At 38.2% G+C, this 23,114-nt stretch overlaps 3 protein-coding genes across 6 annotated transcripts; 1 reads left to right on the forward strand and 2 right to left on the reverse strand.

The window, feature by feature from the left end:
- Window positions 1-65: 65 nt before the first annotated feature.
- Window positions 66-11,946, reverse strand: eif2a (eukaryotic translation initiation factor 2A). The gene is made up of 14 exons (XM_026914466.3): window positions 11,851-11,946; window positions 11,528-11,597; window positions 11,355-11,426; window positions 10,512-10,630; window positions 9,813-9,912; window positions 8,971-9,053; window positions 8,743-8,816; window positions 7,491-7,635; window positions 7,099-7,215; window positions 5,058-5,635; window positions 2,857-2,967; window positions 2,440-2,559; window positions 835-900; window positions 66-595 (listed from the first exon to the last, which is right to left on the reverse strand). Exons 1-14 carry the CDS (start codon window positions 11,876-11,878, stop codon window positions 530-532), a joined length of 1,749 nt encoding a protein of 582 aa, XP_026770267.3. The 5' UTR covers window positions 11,879-11,946; the 3' UTR covers window positions 66-529.
- Window positions 11,947-13,477: 1,531 nt separating this feature from the next.
- Window positions 13,478-16,694, forward strand: serp1 (stress-associated endoplasmic reticulum protein 1). Its single transcript, XM_026913467.3, has 3 exons — window positions 13,478-13,727; window positions 14,739-14,814; window positions 15,965-16,694. Exons 1-3 carry the CDS (start codon window positions 13,644-13,646, stop codon window positions 16,003-16,005), a joined length of 201 nt encoding a protein of 66 aa, XP_026769268.1. The 5' UTR covers window positions 13,478-13,643; the 3' UTR covers window positions 16,006-16,694.
- A 36-nt stretch (window positions 16,695-16,730) lies between these two features.
- On the reverse strand, window positions 16,731-23,100 carry mtif2 (mitochondrial translational initiation factor 2). Of its 4 annotated transcripts, none has more exons than XM_053234814.1 (3): window positions 23,052-23,072; window positions 21,333-21,441; window positions 16,731-21,180 (listed from the first exon to the last, which is right to left on the reverse strand). In XM_053234814.1, exons 2-3 carry the CDS (start codon window positions 21,380-21,382, stop codon window positions 19,203-19,205), a joined length of 2,028 nt encoding a protein of 675 aa, XP_053090789.1. In that variant the 5' UTR covers window positions 21,383-21,441; window positions 23,052-23,072; the 3' UTR covers window positions 16,731-19,202. The 4 variants fall into 4 exon arrangements, with proteins under 4 accessions (XP_053090789.1, XP_053090790.1, XP_026769778.3 ...); XM_053234815.1 differs by lacking the exon at window positions 23,052-23,072 and adding an exon at window positions 23,019-23,034; XM_026913977.3 differs by having other exon boundaries at window positions 16,733-21,185; window positions 23,052-23,100.
- Between the last annotated feature and the right edge of the window lie 14 nt (window positions 23,101-23,114).

Consider the following 23,114-nt stretch of genomic DNA (forward strand, 5'->3'; position numbering starts at 1 on the left):
GAATTTAACCCCTCTGATCTAGATGAAATTAAGACTAAATGAAACTAAAAAATAAATATACCTGGTGTACTTGACTGTTCTTTATTTGTCTTGCTGATGGAAATTTCACAACATATAATTGGAAGCATGGAGAAAACACTTTTAAACAAACAAAAAAACAACCCAAGGTTCACGGTAACATGAAATTTCATGACGTTCCATATAAATCTATTACAAATGAATTCCGATCGTTATGTGTGCACTGCAGAAACGTTAATCCATCGATTTCATCGCACATGTAGAATAGCAAAACTTCCTCCCTCGTAAACTGTACATTAACTGTATTGCATAGCAATAATGCCTTTAGAGGACCAGGCAGTGTTTCATGGATCACCTTGTGTGTTAAACGGAGAAGAAGAAACTGCAACACGTTATTTGTTCATGAATGTTTTATGTTTATCTGGGATTGAGTCCAACATGTGCTCTGGTTCAGCTTCTTGTATGCATTAAGCTATAGAACAGTAGTGCTGTGAATGGGTTGGAAAATTAGTTACAGCCCTAATTCAAGGCCCTCGAGCTCCTTCAGCAGCTGTGCCTCCTTCTGAATCTTCTCCAGCTGTAGGATGAGATTTAAACACAATTATATCATTTTAAGGAATTAAGTTCGATACGGTTGTATGGTTTTCTGCATGATTCACAGATTCTTCATTCACTAGAACATATTAAACCACAAAACATAACTTTATGTTCATGCTGCAATACATATACAGTATATTTGTGGACGAGTATAAAACAAGACCAGGATCATATGTCTGAAAAATAGAGAGTGAAATAAATAAAGTGCAAATAAAGTACCTGATTTTTCTGCATTTGTTTGCCTGCTGCTTGTTGCTCCTTTAACTCCTCAATAGCCTTCAGTTTCTGAGCCAAACACACAGAATCAGGTTAGCGTCCTTCAGATATACCATTTAAAAAGCCTAAAGAAACAGCTCGTCCCAAAACACACACAGTTTTCCTATTTACTCCAAATGGTTTAGCACTGTGCAAACACAGTCACCTCTAAACACATGGTTTGGCTCAATAATACCTTTTGTACATAAACAGTTTTATAAAACAGCAAAAGATGGCTGGTACGAATGTTTTGGCCCTAAAGTTTTCGTTACTAGTTAGCCCTATTAGCTTTGTAGCTCCAGTGCAAAATTAAGAAGGCTCAATTTGGGGTAAGTGGATAATTCTTTGTGAATTTTTTTGACCAAACAAATGAGTTTGTAATATTATAATATTGTCACGTTGCCTTTATACCACACAGCGCTATTGAATTCTGAAATCTGATTGGTCAGAAGGTTCTCAAATCACTGGTTGATATTAATGTGCTTGTTCTAGTACATTATCGTTTCTATAGTAACAGCTGATACACAGGGAATTGCACTTTGGTGGATGTGCCAAATAATCGAAGCCAAGTACTAAACAGATAAAAACAAACAAACAAAAACATGGTGTTATTTTGTAAAGAAAAACATATCATTGAATATAGTGAATGTTTCTGTAATGAGCTGTTTATTTTGATCTTTAGGGAAGGAGTCTCCAGTGCAAGTGCTTTGTACCAGTCAGTAAGTTTTCCATCACAGGAAACAGAGGTTTCTCTGTAACATGAGAGATTGCAATTTTTTTTGCGTTATTAACTCCATAACATAAGGGATAGCAGGAACTAACTTGTATGGCGGACGTTTCACAACATTAAACATCATTATAAACAGATAAAAAGTAGGAAATGCTGCTCTTTAATTAATAAACACTGTTGGGAAATTGCTGTGGCATAAGAAGAATGCAAATTGCTGTGGAAAAAGAACTTCCACCGTCACCTTGTCATTGATTATTTTCCTATAACAGTGCACCCTGTCGTTTTTAAATAAACTGCACTGTCTGTGTATGTAGTATGTTGAGCACTTATCAGAGTTTCCTGCCCTAGTAACTGTAAGGTGGTGGCTGTTGTTGTTGTTCTTTCAGCTGTTCCAGTTAGAAATCGCCACAGTGGGTCACTTTTCATTGTCCTCATATTGATTTGGCACAGTTTTTACGCTGGACCTCCCCATTTATCCAGGCTTGGGACCAGCACTGAGAGTGCACTAGCCTGTGCCACTGGGGCTGGCGTCCAGTGTGGTGCTCAATTGAGCAATTGCTAGCCGGGTGCCCTAGTAACCGTAAGGATATGAGTTCAAATCCAGTGATTGCCAGAAAGCCAGTGTAGGGCCATTAAGCAGGGCTCCTTAACCCTTTAACTGTCACTCATTAAAATAGGTGATGAAAAAAATATTTAACCATAAATACCTATTACTAGAGCACCAAATAACAATGTCTAACAGTTTTTTCATAACTTCACCCCTTTTTTTTATAGAAATTATAGACCTCTATCTCTAGCTGAGATGTCCTCAACCTCAACCGCTAAATGCCTAAACATACCTTTTTCAAGTTCTTAATCTTTTTGTCAGTTTCAGGGTCTCCGTGTGTAGACGCTACAGGAATCTCTCTGGTGGGCGGAGGCTCTGAAGATGGAGTGGGAGCTTCTTCAGATTTATTTTCCTGTATTGACAGAAACAAACAAATACACCAAGAATAATCTGTGGAATAATGTAGACAATCAATCCCACAGTTAGGTTAGAACACTGATATATCTGTTAACAGAGGAAACTGCATGGCGAGCATACACAAATAAATGATCACTGACGCTCATTTCTAGCTAATTGTATCTTTCAAACAAATATCATAGTATTTTTCTTCTGTTTACATTTTTTTTTAACATTTCTTTGCGTCAACTGTAATAACCCTAGTCGATAATGGTACATCAATGGCTAAGGCTAACATCAATGGCTAACACACCTGTTTAGCTGCTTTCTTTGCCTCTCGTCTTCTCTGGTTTTTCAGAGCTGCCTTGGACATCTGCTTGTCTCCGGCACCAGGCTTCATGTTCTGTGGTGGTTCCTCTTCATGCTAGCAGAATGGGAGACATTTTTATTCAGCTTTGATTACACACTCACGTCAGAGGAACAGAGACGGATGACACAGACCATGAGGTTGCATAAATATTCATTTTTACCTACTAAATTTTTAATTTAATATTAATTTGCTAGCACATGGTAACCATAGTAACTAATCAACATCTTCAGACGGGAAGATGTTTGAGGTAAGCACCACCCTGCTGTCCTTGTATGAGGATGTCACGTGAGGAGACACACACACACACACACACACACACACACACACACACACACACACACACACACACACACACACACACACACACACACACACACACACATATATATAGAGTACTGTGCAAGAGTCTTAGGCACATGCAAAGAAATGCTGTAGAGGAAAGATGCCTTCAAAAATAATGAAATTAAATGTTTCTACATTAAAAAAAAATACTATAAAGTGAGTAAACAGTAATAAATGAAACAATGTCAATATCTGGTGTGACGACCCTTTACTTAAAAAAAATAAAAATAGTAGTCTCAGGTACAGTGTGTGCAGTTTTATAAGGAAATGAGCTGTAAGTGTTACTGAGCATCTTGCAGAAGCAGCCACAGTTCTTCTGGAGACTTTGACTGTTGCACTTGCTTCTTATTTTTGCAGCAAAACCCAGCAGCCTTCATTATGTTTTTTTGTCTGAAAAGTGTCTCTTATGTAATATGCTCAAATATTTGAGTTGTGTTTTAGACAGTAATTTGACAGGAGAAAAGATGGCTGCTTTAGCTCATTCAAAAATTTGTAATTGAATAAAATTTTTTAGCAAGACAGGCGGCTTTCTTAGATACTCAAACTTTCAAAATGTTGGCTGGTGCATTAGCGCAGTCACACTTTGATTACGCTGCAGCTTTTTGGTATAGCGGTATTTCAAAGAAATTAAAAAATAAATTGCAGACTGCTCAAAATAAGTTGTGTAGGGTTATTTTGAAAGTAAATCCACTGATGCATTTGCGAGATGAACATTATAGGAAAATTGGTTTTTTAAAAGTTGAAAAAAGGGTAATTTTTCTAAAACTGGTGATGGTGTTTAAAATATTAAAGAAAATGGTTCCAAAGTATCTGTTAGAATATTATGTATTTGTAAGAGAGGTTCACTGTCATTCTACAAGGGCGAGTAGTAATGATAAATATCCTTGTAGATTTAAGAGTGAAATGGGAAAAAATTCTTTTTTATATACTAGCTCTGTTGCTTGGAATAAATTACCTGAGTGTATTCAAGAGATACAAGTTGATAGTATTTTTAGAAGGGAAGTGAAAAAATGGTTGTTTTTTAATTGATGTTTTGAAGTTGGTGTGGTGAGTTTCTGAACTTGAGATTGATTGCACTCCATTTATGATTTGTTCATCCATTTTTTAAATATCGAGGACCATAGTGGAAATAAGCCGATGGCTTTTTTGTGTATTTTATCCTCGACAGTTTTGAAATGATTATGAATTAGTCTTTTTGGAATTTTTTGTATTATGTTTTAAATTTTGTCAAATAAAACAAACAAACAAAAATAAAAATCTATAACAAAGTTTGTACAAAAAATACAGGGTGCCTAAGACTCCCTATATGTGTGTGTATGTGTATTATTTATGTGTATACTGTGTATATATCTATGTCTATCTATATATCAATATATATATCAATATATATATATATATATATATATATATATATATATATATATATATATATATATATATATATATATATATATATATATATATATAGATAGATAGATAGATAGATATAGATCAGGGGTGTCCAATCTTATCCAGAAAGGGCCGGTGTGGGTGCGGGTTTTCATTCCAACCAAGCAGAAGCCACACCTGATCGTCTATTGAAAGCCAAGATCAACTGATTAAACAGGTGGAATCAGGTGTAGCTGCTGCTTGATTGGAATGAAAACCTGCACCCACACTGGCCCTTTGTGGATAAGATTGGACATCCCTGATATAGATGGACATAGATATATACACAGTAGGAGTATATATGAGGACAGTGGACTCTTACAAGGTTAGTGTATACATGAAGTCAGTGGATTTTCATTAGTATATAAGCTCACCAGTTTGAGGCTGCTGCTGCTCTCTGGTTTGTTGCGCAGGGCAGGAGGCCGGTAGGCCTGCGTAGGCTTGGCTTCGGTGCTGCCGAGCTCACTAGCAGCTGCCTGGTACTTCACCGGCTTCTCTGGGAACGTTCCAGGTAAGAACGGTTGCCAGACCACCTCCCAGAGTTCTTTCCCTGCTGGTGCGTCCTGCTTGTACAGAACCGTGCCGGTGTAGTGCCAGATCTTATAGCCGTTACTGACCCTGAGCCTGGGCGAGCAGGTTGCCGTAACAATGTGCTCTCCATCAGGACACCAGGAGAAGAACGTGGTGTCTGCAGCCTGCGGCTTGGACACTTGCTTGTACTTCTTCACATCCCACACCTCCATCTGACCCCTCAAGTTTCCAAAGCCTGCCAGGACCAGGATGTGGCCCTGCGGGCTGTAAAAAGCAGCGTTGCGTGGACCTGTGCCAAAGTCAAAAATGGGCTCGCACTTCAGGTTAAAGACTGTGGCTTTGGCAGGCATGAAGCCATAAACAACACAGAATTCCGAAGAGTTGGGGCTCCATGTCACATCGTAAATAGGGCCGTTCTTTGCTGTTCAGAGAAAGAAACAAAATTGTACATAATAAGAGAATATCAAGTAACAAGAGAGCATTTAATAAAATGGGGGTGGAGCCGATATTAAAGGGTGTCCCAAAAGTCTCCATACAGAGGGGGAAATTAACACTTTTTAGCAAAATGTCTTACACAATTTTTCATACTTGTTTTTTCTAGATAGCCTTTAAGAATACAAACATCCACTGATGAAGGCACAACCGACATGGGGCTGGCAAACATAGTCCCCTGTGTATGGAGACTTTTGGGACACGCTATACATTATTTGCACAGTTGAATAGCCATACTGCTCAGTATCACAGATCTGGCATCGTGGTCTGTGCTTGCAACATCAAATTTTTGAAGTGGACAACTTTAAATAACATAAAATCCTAGCATTGTGCAGATATTAGGGAATTTGCCTTCAGTACTTTACCAAAACAATGCACAACATATTCAAGAAATACAATCACTACAATTACTCATCTCAATAAAGTACAGTTTCAAATTCTTGACTCAATTTAAAGTAGAAAAGTCTGAAATCTCCCCAAAGTATGAAAGTAAAAGTACAAGAAACATTCATAGAAGAAAAAAGTCTGACTCGAATCACACACTGATTTTAGTTACTGATGATAAATTCATGCCACTTTCACCAAAAAACTTAAGAACGTGGGAAAATATCAGCTAACTAACAATAGCTATTAAAGTTTAAAAGACTGTGTAAAAGATTTGTTTTAAAGATTTAAAAGGTTTGTTAGCAATTAAGATGTAAGACTTGAAGCTGGTCTGATGTTAAAGATGATATTCTTGAAAATGTAGTGAGTAGAAAGTGGAAATTTTTCTTTTGCAGTGTTGTAAGTAAAAGTCAAAAATATTAGGAGAAAGAAAAACAACTAAAGTACATATCCTAAAAACCAAAACAGACTTAAGTATAGTAATAAAATAACTTTACTTTGCTATATCCAGCTCAGAAAATAAATGATGACTGACTATAAAAAATAAACAACCCTGTTTTAAAAATCATATTATGCCACTGCCAGAAATAATGTTTCTCTTGGACGTCATTATCTAAACTGGTTTTGCATAGTGTTAGTTCTATACCTATTTTAGATTATCATAGTAAATAATTAAAACAACCCTTATACAAACACTTCAACATTTCTAATGCACAATAATAGCTATAATTTTTACTTTAGTAATAATTTTGTGATGAACTTTATTAACTCTATAAACCTTAAACACTTCAATAAGAATAATTACATTTTTATCAAACAATTTCACAATCAGTCAGGGCTTTAAGCATCGACAGCTGCATCGACGACTATCAAGATGGTTACAAATGCACAAATTAACTGCTTTTCCCTGGTTGCTGTAGCAGTCAATGCAGCTGTCGAAGTCCTGAATGCTGTGGGGATTTAAACTGTATGGTGGTTTAAATTTGTAGATTTGTAAAGGACACTTACGGAGCTGGACCACTGCACTGTCTCCGTTTGTTGCGAGATAATGTAAAGTCTGCTCTCCGTAGTACGACGCACCGGTTTTATCCACTTCTGTGCTAGCTGTAACTAGAACCGCACTGGCTACAGGAGAGGGAAAAATGAGATCGTCAGTAACAAATATGGATATACACATATTTCAGGATACTGTATTAGCTTTAGCTATTTTTAATATTAATAAATTTGAAGGCATAACATTTACAAATAGTGATAGCTGTAAGCTGAAAGTTAAGGTCTGGTGCTAGTGACCAGATGGTTGTGAGTTTAAATCTCAGGACTGCCAGTAAACCAGCAGTCACTCAACATGTTCACGTGTAAGTTGCGTTGAAAAAAATGTGTTAAAAAAAAAAGTCAGATACCTCTTTTGTTCCACAGCATGGTCACTTTATCAGCCTTGAAAAAGCTTTTGTTGGCCAGAGCTGAGGTAGGACCACTAAAATTAGGGTACTGATAAAGCCGGACAAAAGAGGGGGCACCCTTGCTTCCAGGAACGTAGACAGCAACCTTGAGTAACACAAAAGACATTAAACGATTAGCTGTACACAAAAACAATAATTAATACACAAATATTACTAATTGTGGTCACTTCAAAATATCCTGTTTGTCCCTACAGTCCAATGGGGTGTAGGCTGCCTAGGTAGGTAGCATGTGCATGTACTCCTGAGATAAAATTGGGAAAGCAGCATAAGGACAGCTGTATTGTAAGAAAACTCATTTTGAACAAAGTTTCGGGGAACATGGGGCCTTCTTGAAGAAAAGAATCCCAGAAATCTGTTCTCCAGAAGAGAGATCTAGGACAGTTTGAGGAAAAATAGGGCAGACTGAATTGTCTCTCTGCTGATAGCTGATACAGCGTCTCACACTACTGGTCATGTATGCTGGCTGTGTCATTGCTGGGATGTTATTAGAGATAATAAAAATCAGGATTAGAGAAGTAAGGAATAAAACACTTTGGGGGCATGCAGTTATAGAAATATAATCAACGACATGGTGGTGTTATGTGATCCAACACAAAGTTACCACCCTGAAGATTATTTTCTGATAACAGCGTATCTTCTTTTACCACAGCAATTTGTCAATAATAATTATTAATTTATTTATTTATGCATTTTTCTCCCCAATTTGGTCACCTGCTAATTCCTAAAAATTCCTAGCCAGCTTTCCCTATTACACAATAACTATGAATCAGAGAGGGTAAAGGCTTCCTCCGTGCTTCCTCCAGCAAACTGCATCTTTCAGAACTGCTGCTCATGCTGCATCACAGGGCAGTGTAACATAATTGGAGGACAGTGCTATCTACCCTCTTCTGCATACATGAGCTCACAGACACCTATGATTGGTTTGTGTTGCTCTGATTGACAGGGGACACAGAGTATAACACCCCTCCTACCCAGAGAGCACAGCCAGTTTTGCTACCTTGGCTCCTGGCCACATATGGCCATCACATCTGGCTGAACAGTGTTCTGTTGATTCACTCAGGAGCACAACAATTACAAATTTTTCAGCTGGCACTACTGTCAGAGCTGCTGGCAAAGAACATTAATCCACACCGTCTGACCAATCAGAACCGAGAATTCAACAGTGCTCAAGGGGTGACAGCTTTTGCAATACCTTGCTTGGCTGAGTTCCTGGTGACAGAGCAAAGTCTGATACCTTCTGAAGATGAAGTTTGTTGGCAATGGTTTCTGCACAAGCAAAACACACATTTAGAGACACAAATCAGCTGAATAATGTTCATTAGTATCACATACAATTTCAAAGACTTTGCACAAATATTCACAAATATAACATATTTACATGATAACTCTTAACAAAAATGGTGGAGAAACAAAACCTTACCGAAGTTATTATTCTCAAAGAAATGAAGTTCATTGTTCACACATCTGACTGCGACGCTTTCATCATCGGCCCAACTTGGACACCTTGAAACACAGGACCATGCATCATTTGACAAATAACACTAATTAATGACAAATTTATCTACAGATCATGTGACCTGGGATGAAACACTTGAATCAGTGCAGTGCTCTCAGTATTTATAATACAGCAGCATTTCTGTTTCAATAAAGCCTGATAGCATACACCCAGTTCTTTTTACGACTAGCATGCTAGTCAGCAGCAATGTTAAAAACGATTTATGTAGGCACGCTTCTTCTTTCTCCCCATCAATCATTCTCTGTGCATGTCAGTCCCAGTTAACACGTATATACGGCGGCCTGGGAAAACCCTTCAAATGGTGAACTTTTTATATTTTCTACTATACATACTTCAGAAAATGACAGGCTTTCCAGAACTGAAGAAGTTTCTCTTTTGCATCTCAAGTCAAATCACAAGTCAAATTACAGCATTCTAACATGGAAAAGGAGTATTTTTAACACTGAATTTGTTGAACTGCCTACTTGACCAACATGATTAACACTTCCAAATGGTTTTGTTGAAATATATTTATGTTCCTTTTTAAAGTTGTGGTGTCAATATACTGTATGTTATAGGCAGAAAAATCCAGTTGTGTCCCAAACCTTATTTTTCATAATCTTTTCGCCAGAATTCAGCCACAGCAACATCTGACGGCTTTTCACCTGACGGTAAGAGACTCATACACACCTTGCTAGAACTGATGAATTCATTTAAATAAATGTGATTGACTTGACAGTCATGTGATTATTGTCTTAGTTACTCACCATCCCTCTGCTTTTTTCTGGTAAAACGCTTTGATACAGTTGCCTGTTTGCAGATCCCACAGCTGGAGGTTAGCCTCACCCTGAGGATTATCTTGTGATTCTGAAACATAACAGGAATACAATTCATGACGAGAGTTACTACTCAGCGTTTATATAGAGAATTACTATAACATGGCACAAACTGTATCCTGAGCATCCTGTGGAAGTTGCTTGTATTTTAAATACACTAATTTAAACTACATTGTTTAATGTGTGCTGCATAACCAGTAGATATTCCTATCATTAATACTTCTATAATCTATTTATTAAAGCAGTGCGCAACAAGAGGACATGAGTTGCAGTGATTATACCACAGGTAAGGGTTTTGTTTAGGCATGACACTAAGTGGAATGGAAAGGTGGAGTGCATAAAACCCCTTTACCCATGATAAAGTCACTGTAATCATTAACTATACTCAAAATCATTACTTCACAATGTTTTGATGTTTGAAATGTTTAGAAGTGATAAACCAATGGAGCCGGCTCAAAAGCCGGTCCTGTGTGGTCACAGGCACAGAGTCTGGCACAGGTTGGTGATTTTTCCTCATCAAGTTCAGTAGGTGTGTATTATAATTGTAGTTATAACAAGCAAATCTCACACACACACACACACACACCACTGCACACCCATGTTCCCATTACACGTTTTCAGTATACTCACTGGCGTACTGCTTCCATGTAACCAGCACTTTGTTAAGCGGAGAAAATCCCAGCATTGTAGTTTTTGGTAGATCAAAAGACTTCACCAAATCTCCCTTCTCAACTTTGATGACACTGACCCTGCAGAAAAAAATTGAAACAACTATATCAAGCAGCAATTATTTCTCTGTAAAGATTCTCAAACACGTCTGACGTGACCTCCATCCATCCATCCATCCATTCTCTGTGCTGCCTATCCTACACGGGGTCATGGGGAGCCTGGAGCCTACACCAGGGGACTCGGGGCACAAAGGGGGGGACACCCTGGACGGGGCGCCAATCCATTGCAGGGCACAATCACACACACACCCATTCACTCACTACAGACAATTTAGAGATGCCAATCAGCCTATAATGCATGTCTTTAGACTGGGGGAGGAAACCGGAATACCAGGAGGAAACCCCCAACGTACGGGAAGACCATGCAAGCCCCGGACAAACAGGGTGGAGGCAGGAATCAAACCCCCAACCCCGGAGGTGCGACGAAACAGTGCTAACCACTAAGCCACTGTATACTACCCCCTGACTTAACCTAATAAATGCAAATATAGTTCATTCATTCATTTTTCTTCTGTTTTTCCTGGTAGGGGAGAAGTTCTGCCCAGACTTCTCGATCCCCATCCAGGGATTCCAGTTCCTCCTGGGGCTCTACAGATGTTCCCAGGCCAGTTGTGAGATATAATCTCTCCAGCAGGCCCTGGGTCTGCCCCGGGGTCTCCGTCCTGCGTGAGGTGCCTGATGCAGCTCTAGCTGGAGCTGACCAGGAGCTATCACTGTAATGTGTGTGATGAGTATGTATACGTACTTCTCCCCATTGCACCAGCCAAACAAAGTGCCATCCCTGCTGAAGGTCACATATTTGCTCTGTCGTTCATCTCTGAAACACGACAGGAAAGATGATACACAGTTAAAGATGAAGTTAAATTAGAGCTGAAATCATCCTGCATTAAATTCTGCTCATATAAGCAAAAAGCTCACCGCTGAAAAGTCGGACTTTCCTCACAGTTCGGTGGTCCGCGGAGCAGAAATGTCCCATCTGACCCTCGAACTGGTGTAACAACAGACAGATCATGATGATGTTACAGTAACTGTAGCTCAGCAGTGAACGTGGGACCGGAGCCTGTGTCTGTGTGTGTGTGTGTGTGTGTTTCTCATACAGAAACCCAGCTAGATATCATGTTGTAAATAAAACTAACCACAACTCCTTACAGACTCCACTTCACATAACAGCCATGTGCGTGTAAACCGCACCAGCACTTTAACTATCCATGTGAATACTAGCTTTAAATGAATTTGCTTACCTGCTAACTGCGGTGTGGGAGGCGCCATTTTGAACCGGAAGTAGTCACGAAAGGAAGTGCCCACGTGACAGGCTCGTATAAGATTTGTACAAATATCTAGAAAAATAATTTGTAATAATTTTTTAAAAATCATTTTAAATGATAAATTATATAATTGTATCTATGCATTTTATTTGTTTATTTTTGAATGTTTTGAGCGATCATCATCATCATTATTATTATTATTATTATTATTATTATTATTATTATTATTATTATTGCTGTTGTTGCTATATTTTTGTTGCAGTATTTTTACATATATGTTGGTAATATAATATTGGAATTTATTATTTTTTAATCAATTTTATGAAGTGTTAAAAATATTTTAAAAATAATAATTATAATGTAATAATATAATTATCAAATAAATCAAAGCTGAATAAGGGAAATGTGGAAACATTATTGATTGAATTGTTTCTAAACTTGGGAAACACTGACAGACAGACAGGTGAATCCCCCTTTAGAGTGGTAAGTAACAACTCTTAAGATTGTCTGAATCTCTCAAAGATATTATTATTCTTGTACATGATTAAAAGTGGTACGGTGTCCCAGTGGGTAGCATGGCCTCCTCACAGCTGCAGTGTCCCTGGTTCAATCCTGAGCTTGGGAAACAGAGTTTCACATGCTCTCCCCAGGGGAGAGCACTGCCAAGCTGCCACTGCTGGGCCCTTGAGCCAGGCCCTTAACCCTCTCTGCTCCAGGAGCGCTGTATCATGAATGACCCTGAGCTCTGACCCCAGCTTCCTAACAAGCTGGGATATGTGAAGAAAAGAATTTCACTGTGCTGTGTATATATGATAAATATAGCCACCTTCTTCTTCTTCTTCTTCTTCTTCTTCCATGTTCGCGTGGGTTTCCTCCGGGTTCTCAGGATTCCCACTGCCCAAAAACATGTCTGTAGGTAGATTATCCACACCACATTGCCCACAGGTGTGAATGAGTGTTATAAATGTGTGTGTGCCTGGTGACCTGTGATGGCCTGGACTCCCATCGCAGGTGAATTCTCACACCTTGTGTCCAGTGTGAACAGGAGCGGCTCCAGATCCTCTGCAACCCTGATCATGATAAATCGGTTACTGAAGATGAATAAATGACTGAATGAACGTTCATTATTTATTCTGTATTATTATTTCTTGATTAAATATTCAACTATATGAATAATGTCCTGAAATATAAAAATAAAAAAAAAACAATTATAACACATAAGAAATAAAGAAACACACAAAATCATTCAGGGCACACAAACAGACAGGAATGTGTAAAATGCTTATGGATGATCAAACGTTTTTTCGATTGAAACAGCGCTCCAGTGATCGTGTGAAGTCAAATTCAAAGTTCACTCCAGTTCACAGCTCAGTTCGGGGGCGTGGCCCGCTGCGTCACTCAGTCTGGATTCGCCACGACGGCGGAATAAAGGCGAGTGGGCGGAGTCATCCTTCTGCACACGTATTATAGCTGAATGAGTGGGCGGAGCCACCTGTGTGTGCGTACGTGTACACGTATGGGTTAATGGGCCGAGTCTTTTCCTGTGTACGTGTGCACGTACTGGGTAGTGGGCGTGGTCTTTTCGTGCGTACGTATGCACAGAGCGGGTTCGAGGGCGGAGTCTGGTTTGTGCGTACGTAGACATCTCTCGGAGTACAACGAAGATCCGGTGAGCTTTCCATCAAGACTGGAATATTTAGGTTTATTTTTTTTAAAATTAAATTTAGCCACAAGTTTATATTTAGTCGCTGTAGGTTAATATTGAAAACATGGTCGCGAAGCAGAGGATACGCATGGCGAACGAGAAGCACAGCAAAAACATCACACAGCGAGGGAACGTGGCCAAATCATCAGTAGGTTGAAGCTGAACTCAGGCATCTGACCACTGCTCTAACTGGCTTCATCAAATCTCATTAATACTGCTAGCTGAGTATACCTCAGTTCAACATTTTTATTATATATTTGGTGATTGGATGTGTAGCTTTAGCTGGATAGCCAACTGAGTAGCAATCTGGCCTCATCACTTCCTACATTATGCTATATATATATATATATATATATATATATATATATATATATATATATATATATATAAATATAAGAACATAATGTATATATGTATGTATGTATATATGTGTATATATATAGAACATAATGTATATATGTATGTATGTATGTATGTGTATATATATATATATATATATATATATATATATATATATATATATATATATATATATATGGCATTTTTTATATATATATGTGTTTATGATGGGCACTAAAAACTTTTGAAATGTCAAAAATTACTCTTAATTTATAAGCTCATAGAAATGTTAGTTTTTTTATTTTATTACAGATTTATTTATTTATTTTAATCTATTTTTGTTGTTGTTCTGTACTTGTTGATATAATTTGATGTAAGTTGTTTTTGGCATAAATTTATTTTTAATTTTTTTAATTTAATTTAAATATGTAATAAAATAAAAAAGCAAACATTTCTATGAGCTTATAAATTAAGAGTAATGTTTGACATTTGAAAATTTTATAGTGCCCATCATAAACATAATATAAGAATTAATCCAACAAAAAATTGATACTAGAGGATTCCTGCATATAGATTTGCATTTATATATAAAAAATTGACCAGGAATAATAAATAAATGAACAGTGCACTGAATCTGAGAGTTTGTGTTGTAATACAGAGAAATAATATTGAAAGTGTTTATACCTATCTCTTAGAACATGTATATACTATACCTACATTATACTGTTCATTGATGAAGTGTTGCAGCTCCACTCTGATCACCTCTTCTCATCAACATAAACAATACTGACGTGTGTGTATTTATTCATCTTTCCTGCAGAGAGGCACACAAGACGAAAAGGCGGCGGTAGGACCCTGGCTCCTGGCCTTATTCGTCTTTGTAGTGTGTGGATCAGGTGAGTTTCCATGTACATTTGCATTTCTCAATTTCTACATTCCTTTGAAAGGGCAAAGTACATTTGCCTTTTTTTCAATGCTCTGCTGTCATTCCTGTCAGCAAACCTTGATTTTGGTTGAATTTTTTATAGAGATGTCTATTACAATTCAGCCATTTTCTCTCTTAAATTAACCTGCACTCAATTCCTCTTTTCCTTCTGTTTCATTGAGCTTGTCAGCATTTATTAATCTAAAAAAAACACTGATGAAGTAATCAGTCTTACGAGTGTTAATGCTGACTCAGAGTCTAATCACAGAACAGATCATCGTTTGGGTGTAAGCACTGAAAGCAGTGATGCAATCTGTTTTTTAAAACGAAATGCTCTTTGATAAATAAATGCTCTTAACATACTGCACAGATCCAAACATTTAGCCTGAGTATTCAATCATAGCATTGACTTGATTCTACTCTAGATTAGTTTAACGCTTTATTTTAGCTTATTGGAATTTTTTTTTCTTGAATTTTTCTTGAATTTTCTTGATCCATAATCAGATGTATAAATCTCCAGCTGTGACGGTAATCCTAGTACAGTTTATGAGTAGCTTATATATTACAGCTGCTAGTTTTCCTTCTAATGTGCATTACAAATCAGCGCTTACAAAAAGGAAGCTTCACTTAAACACTTAAGTTAAATTGCCGAAAGCAGATGATTACATCGTAAGGGTTTTGACTGAAACAACTCTCTAATGTAACAATAATGTGACTGAAAAAGTTCAATAAATTGTGGCTTCAAGCTGTTAAAATGGTCTAAAATTTCATAACCTGAGTTTGCGAATAATAAAATAATAATTCGCAAATTTTACATGAGAAGCATACATATGAAATTTCAATTATAAGACCTGTTATACTGTAGATACACAAAACCTATTCATACAATAGTGATTACATCCAGTTACTTTTGACATTTGACTTTGACAAGTTCTAGCATGCTTTATGAAAATTAAAAAAAAAAAATTAAAAAAGGGAGGGGGGGGGGGGGGGGGGGGGGGTTGTAAGATTTTTGATAATCAGGCAAGTCATGATCATTCCCTGGCTTTGTAGCTTAAACATCTAATAAATAAATCTGAGGGATCTCAACTCAATCTTTTATTCCTTCCTTTTCTTCCCAGCCATTTTCCAGATTATTCAGAGCATCCGAATGGGGATGTAAGAAGACAACCGGACCATCATCACCACCATCATCATCATCATCATCATCATTGCTCAACATTCCTCTCTTCTCTTTTCTCACTCTGCTGGCAAGGATGAGGATCACCTCTCAGCTCTTCATGTCTTATTTAAACTATCCATAGCTGTCACTGCAATACTATGAGCTCATGTGCCTTACATGAATGGTGGAGATATGGAAAATGTAGGAGGAAAAACCTAAGCCATATCTTACCAAACATTCCAGTCTGATGAAGACTGCTGCTGGAACACCATTATTATTGCAAACCTTTCTGCCGCTGACGTTTACTACAGTGATTCTTCATACAGCTGTTCTTTTTTTCCCTGAAGGACTGTTTCTGTACACCACGAAATGTTTTAACTCAGAAGGCTGCCAAAATATCAGGTCTCAATTTAGGTCACAGTAACTTAAGTAGAGTTAAGAGAGTTGTCCAGAACTGCAATACAGTGATGTAGATTATGTGGAGCTATGCACCTTTCATGCATTCCTGCCAGTGTTTTTTGCTGTTTTTTTTTTTTTTTTTTTACCTGTTTTGTTGGCTGAAATAAATGAAGGTCTTTAAAGTCAGGTTTATGTATTGGACCGCAGCAATTTGTAAAATGATGTTTTTTTTTGTTTTTGTTTTTGCTTTCCACACAAATGATCTTTAACAATAAAACAGTTAAATGAAAGCTTTGTTTCATTTTTGTTCTCTCATCACAAACCGATTTGTCGTCATCATTCACGCGCAGCACAAATGACCTGTATATTAATGTCAATTAATGAAATTTCAGAGGTGCCAACATTTACAGTTTAGCAGTAACATTTACAATTTTTGACCAACAGTGATACAGGAGACACCTGAAAATTACACTTTTGTTTTCTCAGATGAAGCGGTGGTCAGGCTAAGCGCAAATAAACCTGGTCTGGCTGAAAATCCAATTCACTTAAATAGTAGTCATATCAAACTTTTGCCTTGCTGTTTTCTTACCACTGCGTCCTGCTCATCTGAGAAGAAAATAATACAAATGAACTATTTAGATAATATTCCCCTTACCTTCTCGTTAGCATCAAGCTGTCCCGTCCACTCACATACACTAGGGTTTCCCTTATTAATATACAAAGTTATATTTTTCCTCACCCTTTCACGATTTTCTTGTAATGTTGGCACATCTGGTATATACAGGAACTTATACCAAACATAGAAAAGAAAAAGATATAATCAGTAATATGGTGAAGCTTTCTGTAAGGAAACGTTAACATTTATGAAAGGAGTCTGAAGTGTCAGTGGTTTGTAAAAAAAAAAAAAAAAAAAAATCCAGCATGTCACTTTACGGTGAAACTGTAAATAAGAAAACACTTTATACACTTTACAGTCTCAGTAAAAAAATCAAGCTGTGTTTTTTTTGTCTGATTAATTTCAAGAAAGGAAAAAAGAGAGGGTGGTGAGTGAACGAATGTTTATACCTGCTGTAATGTAAGTGATAACAGGAACTAACTTGTCTCATGGACGTTCCATAACATTAAATGTAACTATAAACGGTCGTGTCATTCTTTAATAAATTAAAAATGACAATCATTGGCAAATTCCTGTAGTATAAGAGGAATAACTTCAGGATGTCCTGTTGTTAAAAAAAAAATCAACTTTGGGATAGTAAGAGTAACTCTGCTTTGTGCTGGGCCACAGACTTCACTTAGAAAATCCTCCTTTGCATGAATATACACTCACCAGTCACTTTATTAGGAAAACCTGTACACATACCTGTACTCATTTACACAGATATCCAATCAGCCAATCATGTGGCAGCAGCACAATGCCTAAAATCATGCAGATACAGGTCAAGAGCTTCAGTTAATATTCACAAGCATCAAACATCAGATTGGGGAAAAAGTATGATGTCTATGACTTACCGTGACATGGTTGTTGGTGCCAGATGGGCTGGTTTGAATATTTCAGAAACTGCTAATCTCCTGAGATTTTCACACACAGCAGTCTCTAGAGTTTATACAGAACAGTGCAAAAAACCAAAAAACATCCTGTGTGCAGAGGGTCTGCAAGCTGAAACACCTTGCTGATGAGAGAGATCCCAGGAGAATGAACAGACTGGTCTGAGCTGACAGGAAGTCTATAGTAACTCAGATAAGTACTCGTGTGTGTGTGTGAAATTCCCAGGAGATCAGCAGTTTCTGAAATAAAACTCAAACCAGCCCATCTGGCACCAACAACCATGGCATGGTTAAAGTCACAGAGATCACGCTTTTCCTCCATTCTGAAGTTTGACGTTAATATTAACTGAAGCTCTTGACCTGCATGATTTTTCTGCATTTGTGCTGCTGCCACATGATTGGCTGATTGAGCAGGTGTACAGGTGTTCCTATTATAGTGGACAGTGAGTGTATGTATACAGTATATGCTCATGCACTGGTACACTAGTGTATATTTTCCCTTGATGGGGACATTTGAGCCAGTTTGACTGATGGAATAATTTAATAAATTAATGGATTTACCATGTGACCTTCATGTCATTAGTCTAATATTGTTAATTAATAATTATTTGTTTTCCAAGTAGCTTACACATTGCTATCAGCACCTGAGAGCTGAGCTCCTTATGGGACATTTATACACATTATATCACCCTTACTAATTCCTTACCCAGCCATTAATATTGGTTTTTTTGTCCCACTATATAACATCTCAAAGAGTTCTCTAGGCGAACTCAAAATGCTTGTTCACCTACACATGATTTTAAGATGATAAGCAATTAATAAACAGGTCATGGTTGGGAAAAATGTAGGCAAATTATCTTGTATGTATGGACATTTATAAATTGATCATAGGAACATTTAGGAAATAACTGGACATCTGGACCTCAGATTTCCACATAACTGATTATTTCTATACCTAATTATACACAGTGAGGATTTTATGAATTTGTCATTTCTAATTTAGTACACTTAATCGCATCTGGTTTATTTTGTATTTGGTTTATTTATTTTATTTATTTTTTGTAATGAATAAATAAATCTAAATGAATTAGATTGCTACTAGATACCTTTCCCACTTTTTTTAAACTCATTTATTTTAATCATGGAATAATTTACACAGCTTGCCAGTCACATCCTTATATGGACATAATAACCTGACAGAATAACTATTTTGAACACCACATGCTGGTGATGTCACTGACAGGGGCAGTCTCTTAAAACCCTGGATCCCAAGATATTCTCTGCTGCTTCTCTGTTTCCTCATAACAGATTATTTCATCTCCAGCTTTAAAGTCAATAGCTTTGTCCAAAGACAGACCGCACTCCATGCCTGTCTTCACAACTTGCACATCATCTTTGTGATGTTTTAGTGCAGTCAATGCCCCTTCCCAAAGAACCTCTTTCCCTCGAACGAGTCGAAATTTCATCTTCTTGTCCAGTTGGCCCTTCTGGACTCTGCAGCCAGCCACTGGGACCTTCTTCTTCCCTACAGTCACATCAAATGTGGCCAGAACAGATGCTTCTCCTACTATATTCTCCTCAGTGGTTGGGGGCAGTTTACTGCTAAGCTCCTCTTTCAGGTCATCTATCAGATGGTAGATGACACGATGCATCTTTAAGGATATGCCCTTCTTGGCAGCCATGTCTTGTATTGACTTATTAGCGCCAATGTTGAAACCATATATTATTCCTGAGAACGTCTCTGCCATGTTAATGTCATTTTCTGAGATATCCCCAACACCAAAATGCACTATATTTAAGACACACTGTTCCTCTGCATCATAACTTGCAAGAATGTTCAAAATTGCCTCCACTGAGCCATCAACATCACCTTTGACAATGAGACTCAGACTGGGATCCTCAGCCTCGGTTTTCTCACTGGGTCTGGAGGCTATATGGTGCTTGTTGGCCTTGTAGAGAGCGACTTTCCTCTGCCTCCAGTTGAGATGCGCCAGTCTCTCCCTCTCTTTCTGATAGCTCTCTTGGTGTTGCTTCTGCTTGGCCTCGATGGCTTGCTGATCCTCCTTCAACTTGTTCTGTTCTTCCATGTATGTGCGCCACTCCACTACCTCCCGAGCCCGTTGCTCCGACTCCACCTCCAGAATTTCTTCACCAGCAGAAGGTAGTTCCTTCCAGCCAACAATCTCTACAGGAATGCCAGGCCCTGCGTTTGTCACAGTTCGGCCGTTCTCATCAAACATTAAGCGCACTTTAGCCCAGGCCTTTCCTGCCACCAGTATGCAGCCCTTCTTTAGAGTGCCCCGTTTGATTATTGCCATGGTTACAGATCCTTTGCCCTTGCTTGTATGGCTTTCAATGACAGTCCCCTCTACTAGACCCTTAGGGTCAGCTTTCAGTTCCAGCATCTCAGCAAGTGCTACTGTGGCTTCAGCCAGCTCCATCAGATTCTCCCCCTTTAAAGCAGACAAATGGATAGCCTGGACGTCTCCTCCAAACTCTTCACACACAACATCATGGGCCAGCAAAGCTTGTTTCACTTTCTGGGGATCTGCCTGAGGCTTATCACATTTATTCACTGCCACAATGATTGGCACTTTGGCTTTCTTGGCATGCTGTATGGACTCGATGGTCTGCTTCATCACTCCGTCATCAGCTGCAACCACCAGAATGATGATGTCAGTAACCAAGGCACCACGAGCCCTCATAGCAGAAAACGCTGCATGTCCAGGGGTGTCCAGAAACGTAATGAGTTCACCAGAAGGAAGCTGGACCAGAAACGCTCCAGTGTGTTGCGTGATGCCTCCAGCCTCTTGTACAGCAATCTGGCTCTTCCTCAGGCTGTCCAGCAGCGTGGTCTTCCCATGATCCACATGCCCCATAATAGTTACTACTGGAGGTCTGTTCACTAAACTAGCAGGATCTGGTGGTGGTTGTCTCTGGACATCTTTGTTTTCTCTGACTTCATTCTCCACTATCTTGGCCCATTTATACTTCATCCCAGACCTCTTTATAGCCTCTTTTAGCCACTTCTCCTCCAACACAGTGTCTGGTTCCAGATCATTGATATTTATAGCTGTGTTCAGTAAGGCCTCATATACATGATCTATGTCTTTGTTCATAGCCTCAGCAAGTTGAGACACAGTCATAGACTGTTTGATCTCCACTTCTTGCTTCTCCTGTTTCTCTAATTTCACTGGTTTCAGGATAAACTTCTTAGCTTTTCCATGTACTCTATCCTAGACAAAGCAACACACTCAGAATTAGACAATTTATCATCCAACGTCTTCAAAATATGGCGTACATACACATTTTCCAAACTTTTCCATTCCTTAAGAGTAATTGTATAGGTTTGTTTAAGTTGTATTGTGTGTATGTTGCATTACCGGTTTAGCAGCCAGGTATCGTACATGATGGGGAGTGTATAGTGGAACATCAAGGCAATGGGCTGATGCGGCCCTCCCGATCAGGACAGAAAACCTCTTAATCATGGCACTGATGACACAAACACACAAAATTGCATAGTAACCACAAATGAAGAGGTATGAAATAGGTTTAAAAATAGGTTTAATCAGAATAGTGAGGTTTCTAATTGTGATACCCGAATGATGCAAATATGAGACTTAAAAGCGACTAAGGTCTGGAATTTTTTTCTGGACTCAGGGCCGTTTAAGCCCTGGGTTCAATCTGACCAGAGAAGTGTGAAAGCTGTTTTTGAACCGCGGCATGGGCCGCATTGTGAGGAATCGAATTGCTCTCAATGCTGCATGCCGGGTAATGTGATTGGTTCAACTTGTCATGTGATTTCCTGTTTTTACTTTTGCAGTTATTATGATTACTGATTACTATATAAAACCAGACTTTCATAAGACTGGAGCACTGTAATTAGTTCATCTTTGTGGTGCAAGCGCTTGCACTGAGAACATTGCAAAAATGTCTGACTCATGCCGGCCTGCATGGCTATTTTTTTTTTTTTATGTGAAAGCAAAGCTGTGATTATGAGCCTCTTCCCCAAAATCAGTCCTGGTTGCAAACTCAGTTATTTGGGCCAAGTGTGAAACCGCCTTTAGTAACAGAGCCTGCTTTCAACATCAGAGGTGTAAGCGTGGCTTTAACAGGGTTCTTACTTTTTCTTCCTGAAAACATTACAGACCTTTTCAAGACTTTTTCCAGAAAAACAGTGATAAGCATTACACTGTGTTAATGCAGCAAATAAAGGAAATGGATTTAGAACCTTAGTGTCTTGTGTCAATATTACTTTGCCAACAGAGTATCCAAACTTTTTCCCTTTTTCATATTTTTAGGTGCCTTTAAGTGTCATAGTGATCCATGCTTTCCAGATCTGTATCCTATGATCAATACAAGATCTGTGTCTTGACATAAATAAGTCAGTGGGTTGGATTAGATCAGAAAATATGTCAAATCCAATTTGATAATGATCCAGAGTTGCAGTCCAGTATCAGTCTCGATACTGATATGTAGTGTCGGATCAGTCCAGGCTACGCTGCTGTAAGAGTCTACAACAGTTTTAGTTTTCTAGATCAGTGTTAAGCATAGCCACAAACACAGGAGTCTGTGATTTAAAAAACACATTTTGGAAATCACAGCCCACCATCCTCAAAGTACTGAGTTCTTGAATGGATTTAATCCAAACCTTAATAACTGAAAAACAAGTTGATTTAGAAATATACCTGAATCTAATGTCATTTTAATAAAAATATGTTCTCTAAGAGGAAACTTCAGGAATAAAAAGCTCTATGGATCAAACAAATAGCCCAAATATTGTTTTTACAAGCCTAACAGTTAAATACTTGGATTATGTTCATTTAAAAAATATTATTATATGTGCTCATGGGGTCAGTGGGATTTACAGTTAATGGAGTCTCTGGCTAGAAAAAGTCTGAAACCCCCTCTCTCTCTAGAGATCACATGCATTCACATTATTATCCAGCAGCATGAAGTACTGCAGGTCGGTCTTTAACTGAATTTAATCAAATATTTACTAACACGCTCTAACACACCAAATCACAACACGCAAATAATATAGCACTAGATACGGTTAGATTACATACTGAAGCATTAACCAATTGACTTTGAATTCCTACCGTCCCAAAGCTTCCGGCTTATTTTAAGACTTCCTGTGACGTTTCGTGTCATCACTTCCGTTG

Source organism: Pangasianodon hypophthalmus, chromosome 6 (genome assembly GCF_027358585.1).
Source record: "Pangasianodon hypophthalmus isolate fPanHyp1 chromosome 6, fPanHyp1.pri, whole genome shotgun sequence".
NCBI classification, from domain to species: Eukaryota; Metazoa; Chordata; class Actinopteri; order Siluriformes; family Pangasiidae; genus Pangasianodon; species Pangasianodon hypophthalmus.

Excerpts from the sequence above, each read along its gene's own strand:
- eif2a (XM_026914466.3), bottom strand. The coding sequence starts at position 11,878 with ATGGCGCCTCCCACACCGCAGTTAGCAG. Across the intron at positions 9,913-10,511 it reads TACATGGAAGCAGTACGCCA|AATCACAAGATAATCCTCAG; the intron begins GTGAGTATACTG and ends GTTATGTTTCAG. Across the intron at positions 7,636-8,742 it reads CAGGAACTCAGCCAAGCAAG|GTTGCTGTCTACGTTCCTGG; the intron begins GTATTGCAAAAG and ends GTGTTACTCAAG.
- serp1 (XM_026913467.3), top strand. The coding sequence starts at position 13,644 with ATGGTCGCGAAGCAGAGGATACGCATGGCGAACGAGAAGCACAGCAAA. Across the intron at positions 13,728-14,738 it reads GGAACGTGGCCAAATCATCA|AGAGGCACACAAGACGAAAA; the intron begins GTAGGTTGAAGC and ends TCTTTCCTGCAG. Across the intron at positions 14,815-15,964 it reads CTTTGTAGTGTGTGGATCAG|CCATTTTCCAGATTATTCAG; the intron begins GTGAGTTTCCAT and ends TTTTCTTCCCAG.
- mtif2 (XM_026913976.3), bottom strand. Across the intron at positions 21,186-21,332 it reads GATACCTGGCTGCTAAACCG|GATAGAGTACATGGAAAAGC; the intron begins GTAATGCAACAT and ends TGCTTTGTCTAG.